Source organism: Balaenoptera musculus, chromosome 1, assembly GCF_009873245.2.
Source record: "Balaenoptera musculus isolate JJ_BM4_2016_0621 chromosome 1, mBalMus1.pri.v3, whole genome shotgun sequence".
In the NCBI taxonomy this organism is placed as follows: domain Eukaryota; kingdom Metazoa; phylum Chordata; class Mammalia; order Artiodactyla; family Balaenopteridae; genus Balaenoptera; species Balaenoptera musculus.
The window spans coordinates 145,501,097-145,526,023 of NC_045785.1; the positions used below are offsets into that span (position 1 = coordinate 145,501,097).

At 34.6% G+C, this 24,927-nt stretch overlaps 1 protein-coding gene across 4 annotated transcripts in view; it reads left to right on the forward strand.

Moving 5' to 3' along the window:
- LPGAT1 (lysophosphatidylglycerol acyltransferase 1) overlaps positions 1-24,927 on the forward strand; it is a 77,005-nt gene that overhangs the window by 34,643 nt on the left and 17,435 nt on the right. For all 4 annotated transcript variants that reach the window (XM_036852363.1, XM_036852388.1, XM_036852372.1 and 1 more), the window contains 3 exons: positions 3,379-3,474; positions 6,552-6,825; positions 11,064-11,190. In XM_036852363.1, coding sequence (XP_036708258.1) covers positions 3,379-3,474; positions 6,552-6,825; positions 11,064-11,190 — 497 coding nt within the window. The remainder of the gene's footprint in view (positions 1-3,378; positions 3,475-6,551; positions 6,826-11,063; positions 11,191-24,927) is intronic.

Below are 24,927 nucleotides of genomic sequence, written 5' to 3' on the forward strand. Positions count from 1 at the left end.
CTCCAGTTTGGCAGAGATGATAACTGTATTAACCAGAGTATCAGGTAATCTGAGATTCACTGATATTGTGGACAAAAAAAATTTTGATTTGTTTGCTTTTGTAAAAAGATTTTAGTTAGTTGGTCTTTGGTTCATTTTTCTGTCCAGAGTTATTTTGTTTTTATTTTCAGATTAATTATACTGATATTACTATCTAATATTACAAAATAATTTGAAACCTTGAAGAATTTTTTATCTTGTTTCATAAAGGAGTAATTGAGAAATAAAAAGGTAGAAGCATTAAAATCTCTGCCTCCTGCGTAATAAGTATAGGGCAATATTAATTTACCTTCACAAGTAGGAATGTTTACTTGATTAATTGCATACTCCATGGGCACTTTCAAAGAAAGAAAGCTAATGCTAAATTGTGGGCCAGTTTAAAAATACTAGTTTAATGGCGATGTGAGTATAACATAGCTTTTTGAATTCAGGAATTCCTGTAGCGCCTGTCGTTGTTCCTCAGTGGGGGCACTGCTTGCATTTTCGTAGGACGGCACTGTTGTTCTGGACTGCCCTGCTGCACATTGTTTTCCTTACCTGGCTGCAACCTACTACATGCTAGTAGAACTCCCTAGTCATTATGACAGCCAAAATTGTCCTTGCAGACTTCTAAACTGGCAAACCATTGACTCCACTAAAATTTCAGAAGGATATAAAGAATGGAGCCATTCATGTAAGCCTCCCCAGATGTTTTGACATGTAGAAAATTCGTGCTTCCGGGTAAAGAATAATTGATGTAGAGCAATTTTGTCCCTTGGAAATACCTAACAACGTTCTGAGTGACAGCCTGTGAAACGTCGACAGAGTTGATTCAGGCAGCTTGTGTTTACTGACCTCATTTTTTCCGAAATATGAAACAAAGGATTAGTTATATTTTCTAAACGTGCTAGTACCTTTTTAATAAGTATCTGTGAAGTGAGGAGTCTTGCCCTTTTGTGGCAATTGATGATAAAACTAAGAATTTTTATTTCTATCAATAGAACTTTTAGATATGTAATAAATATTTATTGACTTGTAACGTTTCCTCTAAAATAAGTTAGGACAGAATTATCCATACAAATCTCAGAAGATAGCTTGGCTGTCTTACTGAATTTGTTTTACGTTACCCTTCTAACTGAGGCGGTAAATCCACTATAAATGTAAGATTAAACATAAAAGCTCGTTACTTTAGTGTTGGTATTAAACCCAGAGAGCAATAAATTGCAGCCACACTTCATACTGTGTATAAAGCTCAAAGGTTTTACAGGTTGAATCCACTTGCTTTTTGTTTTGTTTCTTGGGGCACTTTTCAGCAAATTCCATTTAGTTCAGATCTCAATTTATCTGAACAAAGTAGTTATCATTACAAAGCAAAACAAGATTCAAAAATGAGATGTTGGTGATTATTTTATTCTGTATTAATTGATTTGGGAATCAGTCTTTCATGTATGTATCTTTATTTTTTTAAAGTTATTTTATATGGTAAAACCGTTGGAATAGGAGTCATGTAACTGAACTATTCGGTGATACTGAAAAATTACATCAGAAGCTTGAATATTATTTGTGGGCTTTTATAATGTTTTTGTAAAAGCAACACATGGATGTCAATGCTTAGTTTTTTCCTTATATGTTAGTTCATACAATTTGGTGCTCAGAGATGAAGTTTACATTTGTTATTCCTATAGGAACCAAAGTGGAACTCTGTTGCTTTCTTGATGGAGGCTGTAGTTTTCACTTTATTTATTAAAGGCTTATAACAAGGGATGCTGTTATCTCAGCAGGGGAGAACAATTAACCAATTCATTAACTAGGTCCTGTTTACACTTACTTTTAATTTTGAAATTTGCTTGAAATAAAGTCTTCTGCTCTTGATATGGCTATTAACTCTTATCAGCAGTGGATAATATTTTTGTGTTTAAGAAACTGAGTATTTTTATGCTGGCAAAGAGTATGGCCTTGTATAAACTAACAAATACTCTTCATGATATAATAGAATGTGTAAATCATTCTACTAAATGAATTTTTAAAAAATTTACAGTGTATTTATTGACTAAATGAATTCTTCAATGTTCTTTTATTTTGGATATTTTTATATTTTATATTATTATAAATTTTTATATCTTTATATTTTACGACTTTTAATATTTTAGCCGTTAAGGTCACATTTTATAAAGCCTTAGTGCTTATTGATTAAACGTGTAGCCCTCATTTGATAACTTAGGCATATTGTATTGTTTCAAAATAACTTTAAAAGTTATATAAGAATTTCCAAAGGTTTTGTTTACATAGAACAAATTGGAAATCATTAAGTTCAAATTTAAGAAGTTAGTTCAGTTTTATTTGTTACCCAGTGATATGTATATACCTGTGACTTAGGAATCCAAGACTTGGAATCAAGACCTGTAATTTTTTTTTTTTTTAAGCACTAACATAGCAATAAATATATTATGTTTAAATAGTCTAAATACAGCAAGTTAAAGAAAGATTGGTGGAGTAAACATATTATTCAACAATAGTCTGTCTACAAGAAACTCATTTCAAATACACTGAACTAGTTAGTTTTAAGGTAAACGATATAAGTATAAATATATATATATATATCATGAACACATTAATCAAAGAAAACAGTGAGATTGGCCATATTAATATCAGAAAAAGTAACCTTCAAAGGAAAGAAAATTAATAGAAACAAAGAGGACCGTTACATAAAAGGACTAATCTTCCAGGAAGGCATAACAATCTTAAATGCATAAACACAAAACAACAAAACCTCAAAATGCATGAAGCAAAAACTGATAGAGATGAAAGGAGAAATAGATAAATACAAAATTATAGTTGGAGATTTTAGTACCCATCTATCAGCACCTGATAGAACTTATAGGCAGAAAATCAACAATTATATGGAACTCAACGACACCATCAACCAATAAAATCTAATCAAAACATATAGAATACTACACCCCAAAACACAGAATACACATTCTTTTTAATCATCTGTGGAACATATACAATGATAGTCTATATCCTGGGCCATAAAACAAACTTCAATACATTTTAAACATTGACCTAATACAGAATAGGTTATCTTAATATAATGAAGTCAAATTAGAACTCAATAGCAGAAAACAGCAGAGAAATCTCAAAATCCTTGGAAATTATACAACACATTTCTAAATAATGCATGAAGACCTGTAATTTTTCATGTAGTGCTTTATTTATAGAAGTAACATTAGATTTAAGATAGGTTAATTAAAAGTATGCTTGGATGATTGTACTTAAAATTTAGAGACTGGCTAGACTATAGTCAGGTTTTTTTTTTTTTTCTATTCAACATTTATTTCTTGCTTTTAAATATTTTAGGTTGTTGCTCAAATGATGTGGTTGATGGATCATATTTTTAAGTACACAAACTTTGGAATTGTTTCTCTAATTCATGGAGACTTCTTTATCAGACAGGTAAGTAATGAGCATTTTTTTCCACAGTGATAGCCTGATCAATCTGATTCTTTATTGTAAAAAGAGGCATCACAAAACCAGTTATAATAGATAGAGCCAGTTCTAGTTATCTCAGGGAGCTGGGAATCTTTTTTCCTAAAACATTTATTTCAGTCTGAATTTGAGTATGCATAAACATTAAAATCTAATTAAAATTAATCTCTACCCTCCTCGCTTCTAAACAGTTTACCAAGCACCTGCCACATTCTCAGCTCTTCTGCTCCTTAGCTGTGTGAATTGGGCAAGTTATTTAACCTCTCAAAGTTTCCTCATTTTTCAAGTGAGAATAATGGGTACTCCTCTCACAGAGTTGCTGTGGGGATTACATGAAGAAATACGTGTTACACGCTCAGAACAGTCCTTGCTACTTTCATCATCTTCATCATGACTACCACTATCATCATCTATATCATCACCGTTATTTTTATTTACAAGTCACCGTTATATGATACAGAAGGTATCTATGTTAGCAGTTGGGAGATTGTTAAATAAATAAGATTACCAGTCGGGAGAATATTAAATAAATAAATAAGAGGAAATATTTTGCGAATTCATAGTATGAAAAGTGAGTATGTCAAATTTCTGTAAATCCAGAAAAACCGTAGAGGAGAAGATGATATGTGGCATAAATTTAAAGAATGAGTACGGGTGTGATGGAGGAAGGTGGATTGGGAATGGGTCGCAAGCATTAGGAATAGTTTAGTATAGGAAAAAGAATAATACCCTCTTATCAAGTCAGCATACAGGGACTTCCCTGGCGGTCCAGTGGTGAGACTCCGCGCTTCCAATGCAGGGGCTGCGGTTTCAGTCCCTGCTCGGGGAACTAAGATCCCACATGCCGCGTGGCATGGCAAGAAAAAAAAAAAGAAAAAAAGAAAAAGTCAGCACTACATTATAGTGTTCCCCTGATATGCTACATGCTTTATTTTCTCAAAAATGGATAACAAAATATGATATCAAGAGTTTTTATGTATGGTAATGCCACACTTATCTGGTGTTTATATATTTAGCCACTTCACCCTGGATGGTGCAGTACCTTGCACGTAGTAATTACGTAATGAATTGCTGGTGAATCTAATTAAGCCTCTTCTGAGCATCACAAATTCAGAAATAAGCTAGAAGTGTGTAGAAAAACTTCTAAGCTCTATGAAAATAGGTCTCCCCAAACACATATACTTTGCTCCAGACAGTTTTTTAAATATTTATTTATTTATTTGGCTGCACCAGGTCTTAGTTACAGCACACGGAATCTTTGTTGTGGCATGAGGACTCTTAGTTGTGGCATGCATGTGGGATCTAGTTCCCTGGTGTGGGATCTAGTTCCCTGACCAGGGATCGAACCCAGGCCCCCTGCACTGGGAGCACAGTCTTAACCACTGGACCATCAGGGAAGTCCCCTCCAGACAGTTTTATACACAAAACATATTTTTCTTTTTCACATTCTGTGTAATTGTCTAGTTTTTTCTGGAAACACCCTTGGTTTTTCTGAGCAGAGAGTTGGAAAAAGCAGGCACTGGAACCCCAGGAAGAATTGGGAATGGGGATTGGCCACAACAAGGTTGAGACAAAATAAACAGTGATCAGAACAACTTAAGGAAGAAACTAACCTAATATCTTAGAGTGTCACTGGAGGGGAAGACAGGAGAGATTTACAAATTCATTTCTGAAGAGCAAAAATTTTTTCCCTGTTAGATAGTAATAAAAATCTATAACAAGGGGGAAGGGGAGAGAAAAAAAGTATTAATGTTAAAGAAAATCTCTTGGGACTTTGATACTAAACATTTTTGACAAGATATTTCCAAGAATATTAAAAATATTTTACATGTACTCTTGGGAACTTAATAAGTAAAGCTTAATTATAATCAATTCAATTCCATAAATTAGCTAAGAAAATTGTTACTTAGTTTGCATTTAGAATAATTTAGTCTAAAGACTGAAAGTATACAAATTATTTTGGGGAGCTTCTGTAATTGTGTTGGCTGGAAAAATTATTAGCGAATTGATCATACTGAAAGGAAGAACCTTCTTATATTTAGTCATGGGTTTTGGGCTTTCCTAAAAATGCTTCTAGGTTCCTCTTTTCGGTCTCCAAGTTATCCTCTTTCCTCTCTTTCCCTCACAACTAAGATCCAGTCCATCAGAATGTCCTGTTAGCTTTCAGATTTTTTCCTGAATGTGTGCACCTCTCATCGATATCCCACAGTTGAATCTCATCAAAACTGCCTTGTCCAGACTCTACAGGAGTCTCCTAACTTATTTCCTACAGTCTTTTTGTCACTGGAGCCAGCAGATTTTTTTTTATGTAAATAAGATCATGACTCTCCCTTTTTGAAAACTATCTAATGATGTTCCATCCCAAACTACTACTTAACCAAGCTCAAGGCCTTTCTTATATGTCTTCCGCCTCTCTCTGCAATTTTCAGCCACACTGGCCTTGCCACAGTTCTCTGAACATGCCACACATGTTCCTACCTCAGGGCCTTTGTCCTTTCTCTCCTCATCACCTGGAGTACTCTGCCACTCATCTTCACATGGCTTATTCCCTCACATTATCAGCTGTTTGCTCAAATTTCACCTCCTTGGAGCTGCTTTTCCTGACCCTGTTGAGCTTCTCTAGTCTCTTACCCTTCTTCCTAACCTTATCACCGGTTGCATTTATACATATGCACATATACATATGCATATGTATTATATATCTTCCCCATTCAAGTAAGCTTCGTGAGGGTCTCTTACTTCTCTATCTCCAGGACAGTGCCTGGCAAGTAAGTAGTAGGTACTCAGTAAATACTCACTAATGATGAATGAACGAACTTTCGGGGGCAATTAGAGCAATTTTTTTCTTCAGAGGAAAGGGTTTATTTATGTAAGTGCTAATAACTTACTTTTTCCACTGTGGTCAAAAGGGGAAGTAAGTGGGGGGAAATCACTATTCTAGCCTATGATTGGGATTTACTCTAGAAGCAGTTATTTCTATTTAATTTTACAGCCTTTAAATTTCAAATGTGACTGTACTTACTCTATGTGTGTCTACCTTCTAGGGAAAATCTCATCGTGACCAACAGCTTCTTCTTCTCAAGAAGCACCTAGAAAATAATTACAGGAGCAGAGATCGAAAATGGATTGTTCTGTTTCCAGAAGGGGGCTTCCTCAGGAAGAGGCGAGAAACCAGTCAGGCATTTGCCAAGAAAAATAACTTGCCATTTCTTACACATGTCACTTTGCCAAGGATTGGGGCAACAAAAATTATTTTGAATGCACTTGTAGCACGACAGGAAAATGGAAGTCCAGCAGGAGGAGATGCTAAGGAATTAGGTATGATGGTTTTTAGCATTTTTTTCTTTTCTTGGAAATAAAGGATTTTCTGGAGTTCCAGAAGATAACATTGTTCTTTTTTATATTTATAATTGTTGTCAAATAGAAATAATGCTGAGGGAGAAGATGAAAATATAACTTTTTAATGTTTCTATTTCCTAAAGTAGTCCATGCTTACAATAATTTATTCAAATAATATAGGAATGTATAAAGTCGAAGGTGTCTCTCCCTTACTGTACACCTTACTCATGGCCATTCCCACTGCTGCAGTCAACATTCCTGTAAATATCCTTACAGATTTGTGGAACATGTCTGTAGTATAAATTCCTAGAAGTGGAATTGCTGGATTAAAAGATACAGGAATAGAAATGACAAATTTGAAAAACTAATCATAGATATGCAAATGGAATTATAATGACATATTTTTTGCATTTATCAAATTAGAAAGTTTTTTTGTTTTTAATACAGAGAATGAGTTTAATGAAGTTTGGCAGTATTTACTAAGAGTCTTAAAATGTTGATAAATTACTCAGTTATTCTATTGCAAATAATACTTATCAAAAGGGAATGATCTGAAATACTGGCAAAGTAGTTTATCACAGCATTATTTCTTTTTTAAATACATTTATTTATTTTTGGCTGTGTCGGGTCTTCGTTGCTGTGCACGGACTTTCTCTAGTTGCGGCGAGCGGGGGCTACTCTTCATTGCGGTGCGCAGGCTTCTCGTTGCGGTGGCTTCTCTTGTTGCAGAGCACGGGCTCTAGGTGCGCGGGCTTCAGTAGTTGTGGCACGTGGGCTCAGTAGTTGTGGCTCGCAGGCTCTAGAGCGCAGGCTCAGTAGTTGTGGCGCACGGTCTTAGTTGCTCCGCGGCATGTGGGATCTTCCCGGACCAGGGCTCGAACCAGTGTTCCCTGCATCGGCAGGCGGATTCTTAACCACTGCGCCACCAGGGAAGCCCCAGCATTATTTCTAATGGCAAGAAATTGGAAATAGCCAGCAGTGAGAACAGATAAGTAATTATTAAATATCCATCTAACAGAATACAACACAGCCATTACAAATGATGTTTACTGGCTTGGAAAATTCTTATGCTCTATAATGTTAACGGGGTGGGAGAAACATACAACTCTTGTGTAAACAATATGAGCTCAAGTATGTAAATAATAAGGCTGTAGAAAATCAGTGAAAGGAAAGATTTCAGAATATTAACAGTGATTTCTTCTCTGAGTTGTAACATTATGGATAATTTTTCTCCATTTCTTAACACTTTTCTGAATTAAAAAAATATAGTGAGTATGTATTACTTTTATGACCAGGAAAAAGTACACCATACTCAAAGATGCAACTGTGGACTTCCCTGGTGGTGCAGTGGTTAAGAAACCGCCTGCCAATGCAGGGGACATGGGTTTGATCCCTGGTCCGGGAAGATCCCACATGCCATGGAGCAACTAAACCCGTGTGCCACAACTAGTGAGCCTGCGCTCTAGAGCCCGCAAGCCACAACTACTGAAGGCCACGTGCCTAGAGCCCGTGCTACACAACAAGGGAAGCCACCGCAATGAGAAGCCCGGGCACCACAGCGAAGCCACAACTAGAGAAAGCCCGCACGCAGCAACGAAGACCCAATGCAGCCAAAAATAAATAAATAAATTTATTTAAAAAAAAAACTGAACAATAAAAGATGCAACTGTCTTGGAGATAGCCTAGTGAGTTGTGCATATTTGCAGAAGATATTTGTGCCAACAGCATGAAGACTGTTTTGAACAAGTTTATCCAAGACACTATGAAAGTTTGGTGATAAATTATAAATTAAAAAGCTGAAAGAAACTTACTAGGCCTGTTTCCGTAGTAGCATTTTGCTATTTCTTTTAATATTCTTCAGATAAAATAAAATGGGAATGATTGGCCCTCAGAAATATGTGTTATTTTAGATGACGGTAAGGACCAAACATAGAAATAATGCCCGTGAGATTGTGCTGAGTTTTCCTTTCATTTGTTTTTTCCAAACAGCTGCCTGGCAGTCAGCTCTCTTAATGTTTCATCATCTATTAAAAAGACAAATTGAAAGAGTCTTTTAATAGAAAAGGAAGGTTCAGAATAGCTTCACTGCTGGAGAGACACTGTGGCAATGTCAGCCAAGCCAAAGCTTGAAGGCAAAGTTTTTCCAAACAGGATTAATTGCACTAATAAATACCGCTGCTTTTAAATAGTTTTACCCAGTCAATACCCTGTGGTCTAGATCTCAGAGGAATGGGCACTTGTCATACTGATTACACAAGAGGGAAGAAAAATGGTTTTTTCTTTTGGAGAGAAGCAATCTCTGTTTATAACCGAAGTGAAATTGTTTATTACTTATCTTACCTTAGTTAAAATTTAGGCCTCTCGCCTTCTGAGACGGCCCACACTCTGTCTGTGGAGTGTGATTCTCCCAGGGCCAGTCTTGCCTTTTGAGATGGACAGCATTCTGTCTATGGAGTGTGTATCTCTCTAAATAAATCCACTTCTTACCTATCAAGAAAAAAATTTTTATTCTAGCAGTTTAGGAAAATCATAAAAATTTTAGAAAACTGTATTCCCCAAAACTAGTTTTACTTATATTTTACCATTTGCTTCTCTGCTTTGATATCGATATTTTGTGTTTTATTTTCTTTAGTATTCATACTCACTGTTTAGTATTTTATTCCATATAAACACAAACCAATGTCTGTTTTAATGTGCGGTCGGTCCATACACACATAAAAATTAAGTTGTATCTAATTAACTTTAAGTTTTTATATATTTATTTATTTTGGCTGCCCCGTGCGGCATGTGGGATCTTAGTTCCCCGACCAGGGACTGAACCTGTGCCCCCTGCAATGGAAGTACAGAGTCTTAACCACTGGACCGCCAGGGAAGTCCCTCTAATTAACTTTAAAAGGATTAGTATTTTTTTCTTTATTGTATGATTTAATAGATATTAAACTGAACTCTGGTGATTTTTCCCAACCATTTTATTATAAAAGTTTTCAAACATACATAAAAGTTGAAATAATTTTGCAGTTAATATCCATGAGCTGACCAACTAGATTTTATAATTAACACTTCACTATATTTGCTTTATCACATCTCTCTCCATCCTTCTATCCATCTATTAGTCCATCTTGGTTGGGTTTTTTTTAATGAATCTCAAAGTAAGTTGCAGACATCAGTGTACTTTACCCCTAAACATTTTAGCATGTACATCAGTGGTAGCTTGTTAAAATGTGTCTCTTTACATACACTCTGTTCCTTTAGCAATATGTTATTTAAAAATTAAAATTTTTAAGCTTATTTCTTATATGATTATTTCTTCCCCTTCAAAATGTTGTCTAAAATTTTAAAAGAATTTAAGGCCAGTTTTTAATTATTTGACATTTTAAGTAAAATATTATTGATTCCTACTGTACATTTGGCCTTATATTTAAAAATAAGTTTTATTTTTTTAGGGATCCTTTAAATACTTCAAACAAAGGATAGACCATTACACTTTAAAGTCTAACTATCAGCGTTCTCTTTGAGAATTCCTGTCTCAATTCTTGCTCAACTTTGTACTCCGTGCTGGGAATAAAAACAGCATGCAGAGGACCAAAGTAAACAGAACTTCCCCAGCCCCTCTCATAACGGTAGTTACCTGTTGTACCTACCAAAGGGTAGACAGGTTTATTGCTTTATTTTTATATAACTCTTGCTAAAATGGGAGGAGTTTTTTGTTTGTTTTGAAAAAGAGCAGCAACTGATGATCATGTGCATCAATAAAATGCTTAATTTTATTGCCTTATTTCAATATTTATTAATGCCTCCCAAGTATCACAAAACTTGGTGTTTGTATTACATTGTGTTATATTTAGTGAGTGGAGTTTTTTGTTTTAAGGTCTGCTTTTCGCTTTTGTGATGTGATACTTTAGCTACTGACTTTTTGTAGGCCAGTTTTTATGAGTGATAAAATGTAAATTAGACCTTGATACTGCATAATTGTATTGAATGCTTAAATGATGCATGTCCAATAAATTATAGCACTCTGTTGTTTAATTTGTTTGAGATTCATCCATTTTATAATGTAATAGGAAATGCTTAATTTCATCCTAAGTGCATCATATAGAACAGTAACGCCAAAGTTCATTCTCTTAAAGCAAAGGATATATCAGTATGCTTTATAATTCTATGCTATGTTATTTGCTGCAAATAATATAAAAATTTATCCAATTTTATATTGTTCTCAGACAGCAAATCGAAAGGCCTCCAGTGGATAATAGATACAACCATAGCTTATCCCAAAGCTGAACCCGTAGATATTCAAACCTGGATCCTTGCATACAGGAAACCAGTAGTCACACATGTACATTACAGGTAAGAATTCCACATTAGTACTCAGCGTAAAGCCAACATAAAGTACTATCTCAGGACATTGTGAATGTTTTAATATTAAATTGTAATTGATAGTGAAAACAGTTGGCTCAAAATCATTCTTATGCTGAATTTTTAATATGAAAATATCATTTGAAGTAGTTATTTCCACTGAGTGATAAAAGTCTCTAAAAATGGCATTCTAGAGGCACTATGATTATTTGATCGCCTGACACTCTTGAGTGAAAGTAATTAACTTAAAGGGCAAATATCAAGGATAAATATGTACTCAATTGGGGTAAGTAGATTTGTATTAATAGAAATGGAATTTGTTTTTAAATCATTAAGTCATGTAAGATTTTCTAAATGATCGAATTGATAATTTAGCAATGACTTACACTTTCAAATTTTTAATATTTTAATATGCCTATGTCTTTTGCATAAACAACAAATTTTAAAACTCAAAATTATTAAGTATTACAGTTTGGGTTTTTTTTTTCTAACATCTTTATTGGAGTATAATTGCTTCACAATGGTGTGTTAGTTTCTGCTGTATAACAAAGTGAGCCAGCTATATGTATACATATATCCCCATATCCCCTCCCTCTTGCGTCTCCCTCCCACCCTCCCTATCCCACCCCTCTAGGTGATCACAAAGCACGGAGCTGATCTCCCTGTGCTATGTGGCTGCTTCCCACTAGCTAGCTATTTTACACTTGGTAGTGTATATATGTCCGTGCCACTCTCTCACTTCGTCCCAGCTTACCCTTCCCCCTCCCTGTGTCCTCAAGTCCATTCTCTACATCTGCGTCTTTATTTCTGTCCTGCCCCGAGGTTCTTCAGAATCTTTTTAGATTCCATTTATATTTGTTAGCATACAATATTTGTTTTTCTCTTTCTGACTTACTTCACTCTGTATGACAGACTCTAGGTCCATCCGCCTCACTACAAATAACCCAGTTTCATTTCTTTTTATGGCTGAGTAATATTCCATTGTATATATGTGCCACATCTTCTTTATCCATTCATCTGTCGATGGACATTTAGGTTGCTTCCATGTCCTGGCTATTGTAAATAGTGCTGCAGTGAACATTGTGGTACATGACTCTTTTTGAACTATGGTATTCTCAGGGTATATGCCCAGTAGTGGGATTGCTGGGTCATACAGTAGTTCTGTTTTTAGTTTTGTAAGGAACCTCCATACTGTTCTCCATAGTGGCTGTATAAATTTACATTCCCAGCAACAGTGCAAGAGGGTTTCCTTTTCTCCACACCCTCTCCAGCATTTATTGTTTGTAGATTTTTTGATGATGGCCATTCTGACCTGTGTGAGGTGATACCTCACTGTAGTTTTGATTTGCATTTCTCTAATGATTAGTGATGTTGAGCATCCTTTCATGTGTTTGTTGGCAATCTGTATATCTTCTTTGGAGAAATGTCTGTTTAGGTCTTCTGCCCATTTTTGGATTGGGTTGTTTGTTTTTTTGATATTGAGCTGCATGAGCTGCTTGTATATTTGGAAAATATTAAATTACGTAGGCATTCTTATTGTTGACCTTGCTTTTCTTTTTTAATCAATCCTTTGTCAGTTGCTTCGTTTGCAAATATTTTCTCCCATTCTGAGGGTTGTCTTTTCGTCTTGTTTATAGTTTCCTTTGCTGTGCAAAAGCTTTTAAGTTTCATTAGGTCCCATTTATTTATTTTTGTTTTTATTTCCCTTTCTCTAGGAGGTGAGTCAAAAAGGGTCTTGCTGTGATTTATGTCATAGAGTGTTCTGCCTATGTTTTCCTATAAGAGTTTTATAGTGTCTGGCCTTACATTTAGGTCTTTAATACATTTTGAGTTTATTTTTGTATATGGTGTTAGGGAGTGTTCTAATTTCATTCTTTTACATGTATCTGTCCAGTTTTCCCAGCACCACTTATTGAAGAGATTGTCTTTTCTCCATTGTATATCCTTGCCTCCTTTTGCATAGATTAGTTGACCATATGTGTGTGGGTTTATCGCTGGGCTTTCTATCCTGTTCCATTGATCTATATTTCTGTTTTTGTGCCAGTACCATACTATCTTGATTACTGTAGCTTTGTAGTATAATCTGAACTCTGAGAGCCTGATTCCTCCAGCTCCATTTTTCTTTCTCAATATTGCTTTGGCTATTTGGCATCTTTTGTGTTTCCATACAAATTGTGCAATTTTTTGTTCTACTTCTATGAAAAATGCCATTGGTAGTTTGATAGGGATTGCATTGAATCTGTAGATTGCTTTGGGTACTATAGTCATTTTCGCAATGTTGATTCTTCCAACCCAAGAACATGGTGTATCTCTCCATCTGTTTGTATCATCTTTAATTTCTTTCATAAGTGTCTTACAGTTTTCTGCATACAGGTCTTTTGTCTCCTTAGGTAGTTTTATTCCTAGGTATTTTTTTCTTTTGGTTGCAATGGTAAATGGGAGTGTTTCCTTAATTTCTCTTTCAGATTTTTCATCATTAGTGTATAGGACAGTTTGGGGTTTTGATGTGTGAGGGATGACTATAAAATTACAGTTGATTCTGCTGTGTAACTTACATTGCCAAACTATGCATTCATGTATAAAGTAAGAAAGTAATTCTTGGTGATTGTTCTGACTCCATTCTACATGTATTGTCCATTTTACTTAACTTATTGAGCACTTAGTATATACAAGGCAATGTGCTTGGCCCTGGAAGAATTTCTCCAGGAACAGTTTCATTTTCATCTATATGAAACATATCTAGCCTTCAGTAAGTTTTTAAATTATAATCTATAAATGAGGCTCAGTTCCAGTGCCCAAGTCCGGAATACATGGCTGTTGGATATATGTTTTGGCCACATGTAGATTGTATCTGCATTGGATATATGCAGCTCTTCCTAGCATATCATACTCAAAAAGAATTGAGACAAGAAAGAAAATATTAAATTATGTAGGCATTCTTATTGTTGACCTTGCTTTTCTTTTTTAACCAACAAATAGAAGAAATTGTAGTTTATAGAGACAGAAAAAAAAACTGAATGGAATCATAAGGGATCTTAGAAATTGAAGAAATGTCCATTTTTAGCAAAATTATTTTAATAAGAGCAAGTGCAACACTCAAATTCACTCGGAGAAGGAGTTTTTAACCCTGGGTCTCATGGATGGAACTTAGACAATTTTTTAACTGAATATCTATGGAGAATTTTGTGTATGTTTGTAATTTTCTGTGGAGAAGTTTCATAGCTTTCATTCTATTCTCAAAATAGATTAAGGATTAAAAAAAGATTAAGGACCCCTGATTTAGAGATCGAAACCAAATACTGTAGTAGATAGAAGATGAGGAGTGGTTTGTTTGATACAGAAAAATACTTCTATTAATAAAATAGAAGCTTCTCAGAAATAAATTTTTTATAAAAACTTTATTAGCAGACATAGCAATAATAAAGAAAATTCTAACATGTTAAATTGGCTGAGATTAAATTATGACATAGAATCATACCCCAAAATATGCATTACAGTACAAATTATGCCCCATATTTATTTATACATACACACACAATGCACACGAACACACAAAATCCTATGAGTCTTGGGACAGACTCTTTTCTTTCCAGAAATTTAATAGAGATCATTATCTAACCAATGGTAGGAAAAGAGAAGGACCTGTGTTCAGGTGGGAAGGGGAGGGCAGTTGAAAGATACAGGAGAAGACAGGTGTCTTGGTGTCAGGATAATTTTGAGGACTTGTAAGAAGCTTGTGAGAAGGGATGTGGGCCCTGTTCTTAGCAGCTCCCAGGAATAAGTCTTTATCAGCCATAGGTTGACTAGGTTTCCTCATGTGTTATTCTAGGCCACCAAGATACCCTGGGGGATAGGGAAAAAAAGATTGGGTTTTTTTGTGTTTTGTTGTTGGGGTTTTTTTGGTTTTTTTTTTTTTTTTTTTAACCCCTAGCTTTCTCAATTCCAAAATAATCTGTTTATTGCATATCTTGGATTTGTCCTGTCAGGAATAACACCATTGAAATTAAAGTAAATTTAAACAAACATGGCGCTCTTACCCATTTTTGGTTTTTCGTTTGTTTTGTTTGCTTGTTTGCTGTTCTCAGAAGGATTGGTTTCTGTTCAGACTCTCCAGTTGTGTGGTTATATTTTAAAATTTTTAAACAAGGATGAGGTGTTTCCAATCAGAATAAGAGATTTAAAATGCAGCATTGGAAATCATATATATATGCAAATGTGAATAATACAAATAATGGGGTTGGATCTCTTTCTCTTTTAATATGAGGAGATTGGCAAGAAAAACTAAGTAGCATTGACTCCTTAAAGTGGGGAATAGGTGCACAGAGAGATAGGAAAAGGTGGTCTGGAAAGTGTAAAGTTCACTGAAAAATGGTAGTTTTGCTTAATGTTGGCTTACTTATCTTGACTTATAGGCAGATTTAAAAGTCTATTCATGAATGTATTCTTTTTCCTGCAGTTAAACATATTTTATCCAGAACATTACTATTAAACCAAATTGGTCCAAGCCAATTTTGCTTCACATGACATAGAAAGTGTTTGTTTTCTTCTTAATCCCAACTGACTTTTTAAAAATAAAGCAGCACCCATTCTTAGAGAATTTAATTGAAATGATCACTTTGGTGATTTGGTGTAGCTGGACAAGTTAATACTATTGCTAGTTTTTTTTTCCAGTATAATTTAGAAGACTATACATGTGAGAGTCAGAAAGGAATTATTCCATTATGCTCAGCATTTATCAGATCCCACTTAGAATATTGCGTGTATTTTAATTTCACCATTTCAAAAGAAATAATACAATTAGTAGAAGGTTTTGAAAAGAGCTAATATAGAGAAATCCTAGACCACTAGTACCATTTAAAATGCAGTCGTTTTAGATCAAATCAAAGCAAACTTGGAGATAGTAGTGACTAAATGAAACATAATTCTAGGAGAAACTCCAAGTTGAGAGCACCAAATCCTGGCCACTAGACCACCAGGGAAGAGAAACTCCAAGTTGAAAGTACAAACAGGTTAAAGAGAAGTTTAACAATTCATAAGTATTGAATTTGTAATAAGTTTCTATATATATGAAGTACTTTTATCATATTTTAGGTAGATTTCATGCAAGGCAGTAACTGTCCTTGCCTGTGTGATTCATCTTGGAGCCTGCTGAGAACAGCACAGTGTTCCTCTGGATGGCTGGAGTACTCTGGTATTATGCTGTAACGTTCCTGACCATCAGAGTACACTTGGGAAATAATACAATTGCCATCATTCATTTAATTTAACATTGATCAGTGGTTGGGCCATTTTAAATTTCTTTAATACACTTCTTTTTTCTTCTTGGAAATTATTGTCAAGGCTACCAAGGATTCCACTACCTGTTCTATATCTCACTGGAACATACTGTGACAGGTGTATGGAGATCTCTGAGCAAGAAAGGCATTTTCCCTACCAAGTAGCTTCAGTCATAATGCGTTAGTAAAATTAAGTACTTAGAAAACATTAGGTCTTTATTTAAATAGGAAAAGAATATCTAGTTACCAGAATGTGCAGCAGAATGTTCTTCTAGATTTTGCATTTCTGTACTGATGCTTAGGAATAAAAAGATAAGAATGCAATAGCTAATTTTAAATGTTCTGAAATAAACTTTTTTCTTCCAATAGCAGTTTTCTACATTGTCAGTTCCCTTCTTACTTCTTAGGTTTATGTTGATTTTTAGGATTTCTGGAGGAGATAAATATACATGTTATTATATGCTGTGAAATACTTTCCTAAAATACCATGCAAATGAAAAAGTAAAAAATTTGTGACATGGTTATTTATTAGATCCTATCCTACAAACAGGTAGTAAATAACAGTGCCGTGAATACAAACGATACACTGATTTTATTTATTTATTTATTAATTATTGGAGTATAGTTGCTTTACAATATTGTGTTAGTTTATACTGTACAGCAAAGTGAATCAACTATATGTATACATATATCCCCTCTTTTTTTGGATTTCCTTCTCAACTTAGGTCACCACAGAGCATTGAGTAGAGTTCCCTGTGCTATACAGTAGGTTCTCATTAGTTATCTGTTTTATACATAGTATCAATAGTGTGTATATGTCAATCCCAATCTCTCAGTTCATCCCACCCTCCCCCCTTCCCCCTTGGTATTCATAAGTTTGTTCTCTACATCTGTGTCTCTATTTCTGCTTTGTAAATAAGATTGTCTATACCAGATACACTGATTTTAAAAGTGTTTTAAAAACTGCACATCACCTTACAAATACAAAGTACTATTATTAAGATATTTAAAGTATGTATGGGTTATTGATAAATCCAGTACTAACAAATTAGCATTCCCCATAGTTTGAATCTAAACTACTTATTACTTTAAAAGATGTCTTATTCTTTACTTCCCAATATTATATATTATTTAACTGGGGAAATATTTTTAGTTATTGTTTTTTTAATACATTTTTTTAAAAATATTTATTTATTTATTTATCTTTGGCTGCATTGGGTCTTCATTGCTGTGCGTGGGCTTTCTCTAGTTGCAGCGAGCAGTGGCTTCTCTTGTTGTGGAGCACAGGCTCAGTAGTTGTGGCTCGCGGGCTCTAGAACGCAGGCTCAGTAGTTGTGGCACACGGATTTGTTGCTCCGTGGCATGTGGAATCTTCCCGGACCAGGGCTTGAACCTGTGTTCCCTGCATTGGCAGGCGGATTCTTAACCACTGCGCCACCAGGGAAGCCCCTTGTTGTTATTTTTGGATACAACTACATTATGGATCTCTTTCTAAAGTGAAGCTTGTTTTAAAAGAGCAATTAAGGCTTAACTATGAGAACCATTTGAGGGGAACAATTTTTTCCTCCCCTTCATATTACTGTCGCATTGGAAGACAGCTTATTCCTATTAAAGTAGTAATGGGCACAGTGTGCTGTTGTTAAGGAGTTAATAGCAAAATTAAACATGAATTAGATTTTAATTACAGGGATAGAATGTTTATAGAGATAAAAGCAAAAGTAACCCCTGTCCTTAATACAAATGTCTGCTTCACTCCAAATTAGGAAAGTGAGTTGGAGAAGATGATTCTCTTGTGCAGAAATAGCTTATACTTTTATTTTAAAATAAGTTATAACCATGAGTGTAGTGGCATAGATAAGTTACTGAAAGCAGAGGTGTTACTTTCATGTCTAATTTGACTGGAACATTGGTAACTTTGGAGAAGGCATTCAATTAGGGACTTTGGGTAAGAAATTATTTACAGTTTGCAGGGGGAATTAATTCAGAAAAGGAGTATTCAATGAATATTTTTAAAGAAAATATGCTCACTAGCAAGAATGGACAAATGTTAACATTCTGACATATTTGCCTCAGGATATTTTTATTAATAAAGGAAATAAAACATTTCTAGAATGCAATACTTATTGAACGTGTGAATGCTAAAGTTCATGCTCTCTAGACACGCACTGTCCAGTTACAGCAGCCACTAGCCACATATGCCGTTGAGCACTGAAAATGTGGCTAGTCTGATTTGAGATGTTCTGTAAATGTAAAATACACAATGAATTTTAAAGACTAGTAGGAAAAAGGAATATAAAGTATCTCACTAATAATTTTTGTTGATGATATGCCGAAATGATAATATTTTAGTTTTGGGGGATTAAAGGATTAAATTTCTTTAATGTTATTAGATGTTCTCTATTGTGTACTTTGTAAAATATTAAATTTATTTTTAAAAATAAAAGCATGTAACTACGAAAAATATGTCATAGAGGGGAAAAAAATCTTTCCCAGCATGTTCACATAAAATTCCTTTTTCATATTTCCTTTTAATATTTGTTTTGTGTATGTTTTTAGTATAGCTGTAGTTGTAATATGCATAAAAGTTATTTATATTCTACTTTTTCCCACATAGCATTTTAACGAACATTAAACCTGTACTACACATGGACTGGGTGTTAAGATTACAAATTTTGTAAGCATTTTTAAGTCCTGTTATGAAGTCTTTACATTTTTAGTGGCTTTCCAAAATCGTGGTTAGTAGATACATTTAATTACCTATTTCCCTGTTGATCATAGGCTTTTCAGGTTTTATTCTTGATTTTAATAACACTATGCTGAATGTCTTAGTACATACATATAGCTTACCCTACCCCATGTTTTAGTTGTTTTTATAATAGATATATTTAACCTGTTCTAATGTTAGGTTGGAGAGTGTTATTAAAATTACAGAATAACTTATTTATAAGAAAAATTACCAACATTTTAAAACAGAGTTATAATATGTTGGTAATTTTATGCATAAACCTATAAATATTTGTGATTAATATATCACTGTTGTTTTTCTTTCTGTTTTGTCCCCTTTACTTCTTAAAACAACAAAACAAAAAAGTCACAAGTATTTATCAGTTTTAGGGGCTATAATTTCAGAAATAGTGTTTTCCTCCAAAACTTTTTATTATGGAAAATTTCAAACCTAGAAATTAAACCCCATGTACCTATTGTACACTTATGGTGTACACTTATGTACTTGTGGTGTACACTTACGGTTGCTTCCTCTGTGTTATCTCCCAGGTCCCAGTGGATTATTTTGAAGGAAGGTTCAGATATTATATCATTTCATTTGTAAACGTTTTATTATATATTCTCTAAAATGTAATAATTCTTTTTGTAAAATCATTATCTATTATCATACCTGAAATATTAATAACAATTCATTAATATCATTAAATATCTAGTCAGTCATCAAATTTCCTGGATTGTCTCATAAATTATTTTTTTAAAACAATTTGGATTCAGTTAGATTGCAGTTGGTTGATATATCTCTTAAATTTCTTTTGTGTACAGATTCGCCCCCCACCTTTTATTTTCCTTGTAGCTTATTTTTTGAGGATACCATATTATTTGCCTGGTAGAGTTTATACAAATTTGGTTTTGCTGATTGTATCCTGTGTATTCCTCTGCCCCCTATATTTCCTATAAATTAGTAGGTAGATACTAAAACTTCACCAGATTGAGGTTTGAATTTGCTTGACAAGAAATACTTCATAAGTTGTGATGCTTATTACTTCTGTGAAGGACATAAATAATATCTGATGTCTGTCAGAAATAGTTTTTAAACACTGTTATTAGTTAAAATTTTTAAAACAAATATATCCAGTGTGTTGAGGAAAAAGTGATGCTTCCTTATTCCATCCCTTTAACCCCAAACAATGATGTCAGAAATTTCAACTTAGAATTGAGGCCTCTTCAGGCATATAACACATAAAGAGAATCAGTTTGCCTAAGATACCCTCATAGTAATGGTATAAGAAGGTGCATAGTCTTATTTTGTTTGATGAGCCATTAAAAAGGAGTTTCCCCACTGTGTCCCCAACTATAAAGATGTTGAAAATGTTCTAAACCTAATTGGAAAATGAGCTATAAATCATCAGTTGGGGTGACAGATATGACAGATAGTTGTATTAGTCAGGGTTCTTCAGAGTAATAGAACTAATAGGATATATAGAGAGATCAAGAATAGATTTACTCTAGGAGTTCGCTCTCCTGGTATGGAGACTGAGAAATCCCATGATCTACTGTCTGCAAGCTGGAGAACCAGGAAAGCCAGTGGTGTAATTCAGTCTGAGTCCCAAGGTCTGAGAATGATGAGGAAGGGAGTCTGAAAGCCTAAGAAATAGGAGAGCTGATGTCCTAGAGCAGAAGGACGTCTTAGCTAAAGCAGAGAGAGTGGACTCACCCTTCTTCCACCTTTCTGTTCTATTCAGGCCCTCAGTGGATTGGATGCTGCCCACCTGCATTGGTGAGGCCGACCTTCTTAAGTTAATCTCTACTGGTTCGAATGCTAATCTCTTCCAGTGACATCCTCACAGCACACCCTGAAATAATGTTGTACCAGCTATCTGGGCATCCTTTAGCCCAGTCAAGTTGACATATAAAGTTAACCATCACAATAGTCTACATAGAAAACCCAGGAAACTGAGTTCACCTTCTATTTATAGAGTTTAGCAATCTTGATATAAAATCATCACAGAAAAAAATCAATATTATCCCTTTATACTGACATAAATAGAAAATGTAATTTTTTAAAGATACTTATCTGAGAAGCAAGAAGACTATAAAGTACCTACCAATAAAACTTAAGAAAAAATGTAGAAGACTTTTATGAAGGAAAATATAAAAGTGCATTGAAGAACATAAAAGACCTGAATAAGTGGAAAGAGATACTGTGTTCATAGAGGGGAAGGCTGAAAATTATAGAGATGTCAGTTCTCCCAAATTAATCTATAAATTTAACATAATTGCAATTACATTATATCCAGGAGGGTTATGATCAGAATCCAGGAGGGTTTTTCTGGAAACTTGACAAATGGTTCTAAAATTCATTTGAGAGAGTAAAGATAAATGAATAGCTAAGATAGTGTTGAAGATGAGCAAGACAGAGGAATTCTTCCTACCAGATGTCAAGGCTTAGTGTAATTAAAGCAGTGTGGTTTGAGGGCAGGGTCAGATCAATGGAAAGATTAGAAAAGCCAGATTTACTTGGGAACATGTGTATGATTGATGATTTTCTAATTATATTTCTTATAGTTGATAGTTACAAAGGTGATATTTGAAACCCATCCCATAGAGATAAAGTAGTGTTACTTCTTAGATACTACATTTAAGTTCTGAAAAACACAATCAGCGAGACATCATATACCATATTTCACCCATTAAGATACATATTTTTTCACATGTTAACATCTCTGAAACTGGGAGGCATCTTAAAAACCAGTATGATAAAGGCTTAGTTATAATTTAATTGTATATTTGGCATGCAGCACTTAAAAGTCCAAAAAGTAATTGCTGCCTCTCCCCTGTCCCCCCCAATCCCCCCAAAAAAGGCAGTGCAGTGACTGCTGAATGGTTGGTATTTGACTGTTGACAGTGAATGCCTCTGGGGAGGGAATCTTACTTCTCTTTGTACTATTTTAGGCCTTTTTTTTTTAACGGTGTGAATGTATTAACTTAAAAAATTAATTGAAAAAAGAAATTGCCCACAATTTAGAATTTTGGTTTAATAATCATTTGAGTAATTGCAACAAAAGCATTTTTGTCGGGTAGTTATAAGAATTTAATAAGTTCACATTTAAAATGCATACTATTTAATATATACCAAATAGATTTTACCCCTTTAAATCAAGGTATTGAAATGCTTAAATTACATAGATAGTCTAGATTTTCATATTCTAGTGTTTCATCCATAATTTTTGTGAGGCTTAAATTTCTATAATAATTTTTTAGTATAAAATCTAGAATAAAGTAGAATATAATTAATATAGTAAAAATCAGTTATTCAACATAATGAGGTTTCACTTCACCTTTTCCCAGTAACTGTGAGTAGCACTAAAGTGGTTCACACCTAAGTGGTACACACAGGTACTAATGATGCAGGTTTAGAGGTTTACCACCCTCAGCCCTGGCCCCCAAATTACTTATCTGGGAGTGAGGTCATTAGATTGCCTCTTGAACTAAAAGTGGCTTTTTTCCGCAGCAGAAGGAAACATTGTCCTGTCTTTAGTTTTTCTTATGGGCCTTTTCTCTATCAACACTTACAATTATTGCTCATTTCACCTCTACTTTTGATTCTCTTCTTCCTGTCTGCTTTTCTTGTCATCTCTTGTTTTCTGTTGCTTTGCCTCTGGGCCCTAGCTTTTCCCTGGAAAAGGCTGGATGTTTTAGTCATAAGTCACTATTCAAAGCTTCCAGTTGGAAAATGGAAAGTTACACATTAAATTTAATCTTCAAGTTTTTAGTTCTGCTTGGCTGATTTTATTAATGTTCACCACCCCCAAGTTCTTTTTTCTTTTCTGCCCCAGCAGTTTTTTTCCCTTTTCTTTAAGAAAACAAAGCATTTTAGTTTGGCACCATTCAGGATGCTGATGTATTAAATAAGTGGTCTTAATTGAGGTTTGACTGTATTATGGATTGAATTCTGTGTTTCTATAATGAAGTTGAAGATTTGAAAGAGGTGAATCATCATTTCAAATAAGATAAAATCTCTATCCTCTAGTTAGAAGATATGCTTAATTTCTTCTCAAATGTTTATAAGAAGTTATAGATATACATGAAAGAAATTTTTTACTGTTAACATAGAACCAAGACATAACCTAAAATCTGATTTGCTAAGTTATTTTTCAGTATATGAATCTGGACATAATAAGCTTTGGAAATGAAGTGCTCTATCCCACCTTGTTGGCCCTCTGGGGGCTCACCATGTCTTTTTTCACTTTCAGATTCACTTTTCAGATCTAGTCTAGAGACTAGCGTCAAGGACAATGCCTGCCATTGGTATTCAAAAAATGCTTTTCGTTTTCTAATTAAATTTTGTTGGAAATATGTCCCCCAAATTTTCAAAAAAATTCTTAGAGCTTAAATTTTAAGTGAATAATGGTTAAGCATAACTCTCACTGATCATTATTTATATTTTAGTTACTTAAAGTCATTGGATTGGATCTGAGAAGTAGAAAGGGCTAGCTAGGTCTTTTTGTCTAACCTTCCATTTAATACAGGAATACACATACAAACACACAGTGATTACTTAAGTATAGACCTTCTCTAGGAGCCTGTTTTTAGTCCTCTTTTTTTTTTTTTTCCTGTGGAGGTTGAGTCCATAATAGGAGACTACGTAGCAATGGATCCTCTGTAGGTGTACCTCTAGCTCTCAGTCTTTCTGCCAAGTTCCAAATCCTGACTTAACTTCCTTGCCTCCACCTGGGTACCCTGTTGCTTCTTCAAACCTAATATTTCTAGAACTGAACTCATTTTCCTTCACACCAACTTGTTTCTCCTGGCTTTCCAATTGGGGTTTATGTTCACATCATTCTGCCCTCACCCAGAATAAAAATTTTGGAGTTCTTTGACTCTTCCACTTTAAAATTTTATCCTCTCTCTCAAATCCAGCCGCCAGTTCCTATGAAAGGTACCTCTGCAATGTTTGTTTCTATTCCCTCTTCTTATTTCAATGCCATAGCCTAGCTCAGATTTCATTACTTCTTACCTGGAGTATATTTGCCTATTAAATGTTCCCTTTATAGACAACCCTCAGAATGGGAGAAAATATTTGCAAACGAAGCAACTGACAAAGGATTAATCTCCAAAATATACAAGCAGCTCATGCAGCTCAATATCAAAAAAACAAACAACCCAATCCAAAAATAAGCGGAAGGCCTAAATAGACATTTCTCCAAAGAAGATATACAGATTGCCAACAAACACATGAAAGGATGCTCAACATCACTAATCATTAGAGAAATGCAAGTCAAAACCACAATGAGGTATCACCTCACACAGGTCAGAATGGCCATCATCAAAAAATCTACAAACAATAAATGCTGGAGAGGGTGCGGAGAAAAGGGAACCCTCTTGGACTGTTGGTGGGAATGTAAATTGATACAGCCACTATGGGGAACAGTATGGAGGTTCCTTAAAAAACTAAAAATAGAACTACCATATGACCCAGCAATCCCACTACTGGGCATATACCCTGAGAAAACCATCTGTCATACAGAGTGAAGTAAGTCAGAAAGAGAAAAACAAATACCGTATGCTAACACATATATATGGAATCTAAAAAAAAAAAAAAAAAAAAAATGGGTCTGATGAACCTAGGGGCAGAACAGAAATAAAGACGCAGACGTAGAGAGTGAACTTGAGGACATGGGGAGGGGGAAGGGTAAGCTGGGACGAAGTGAGAGAGTAGCATTGACAT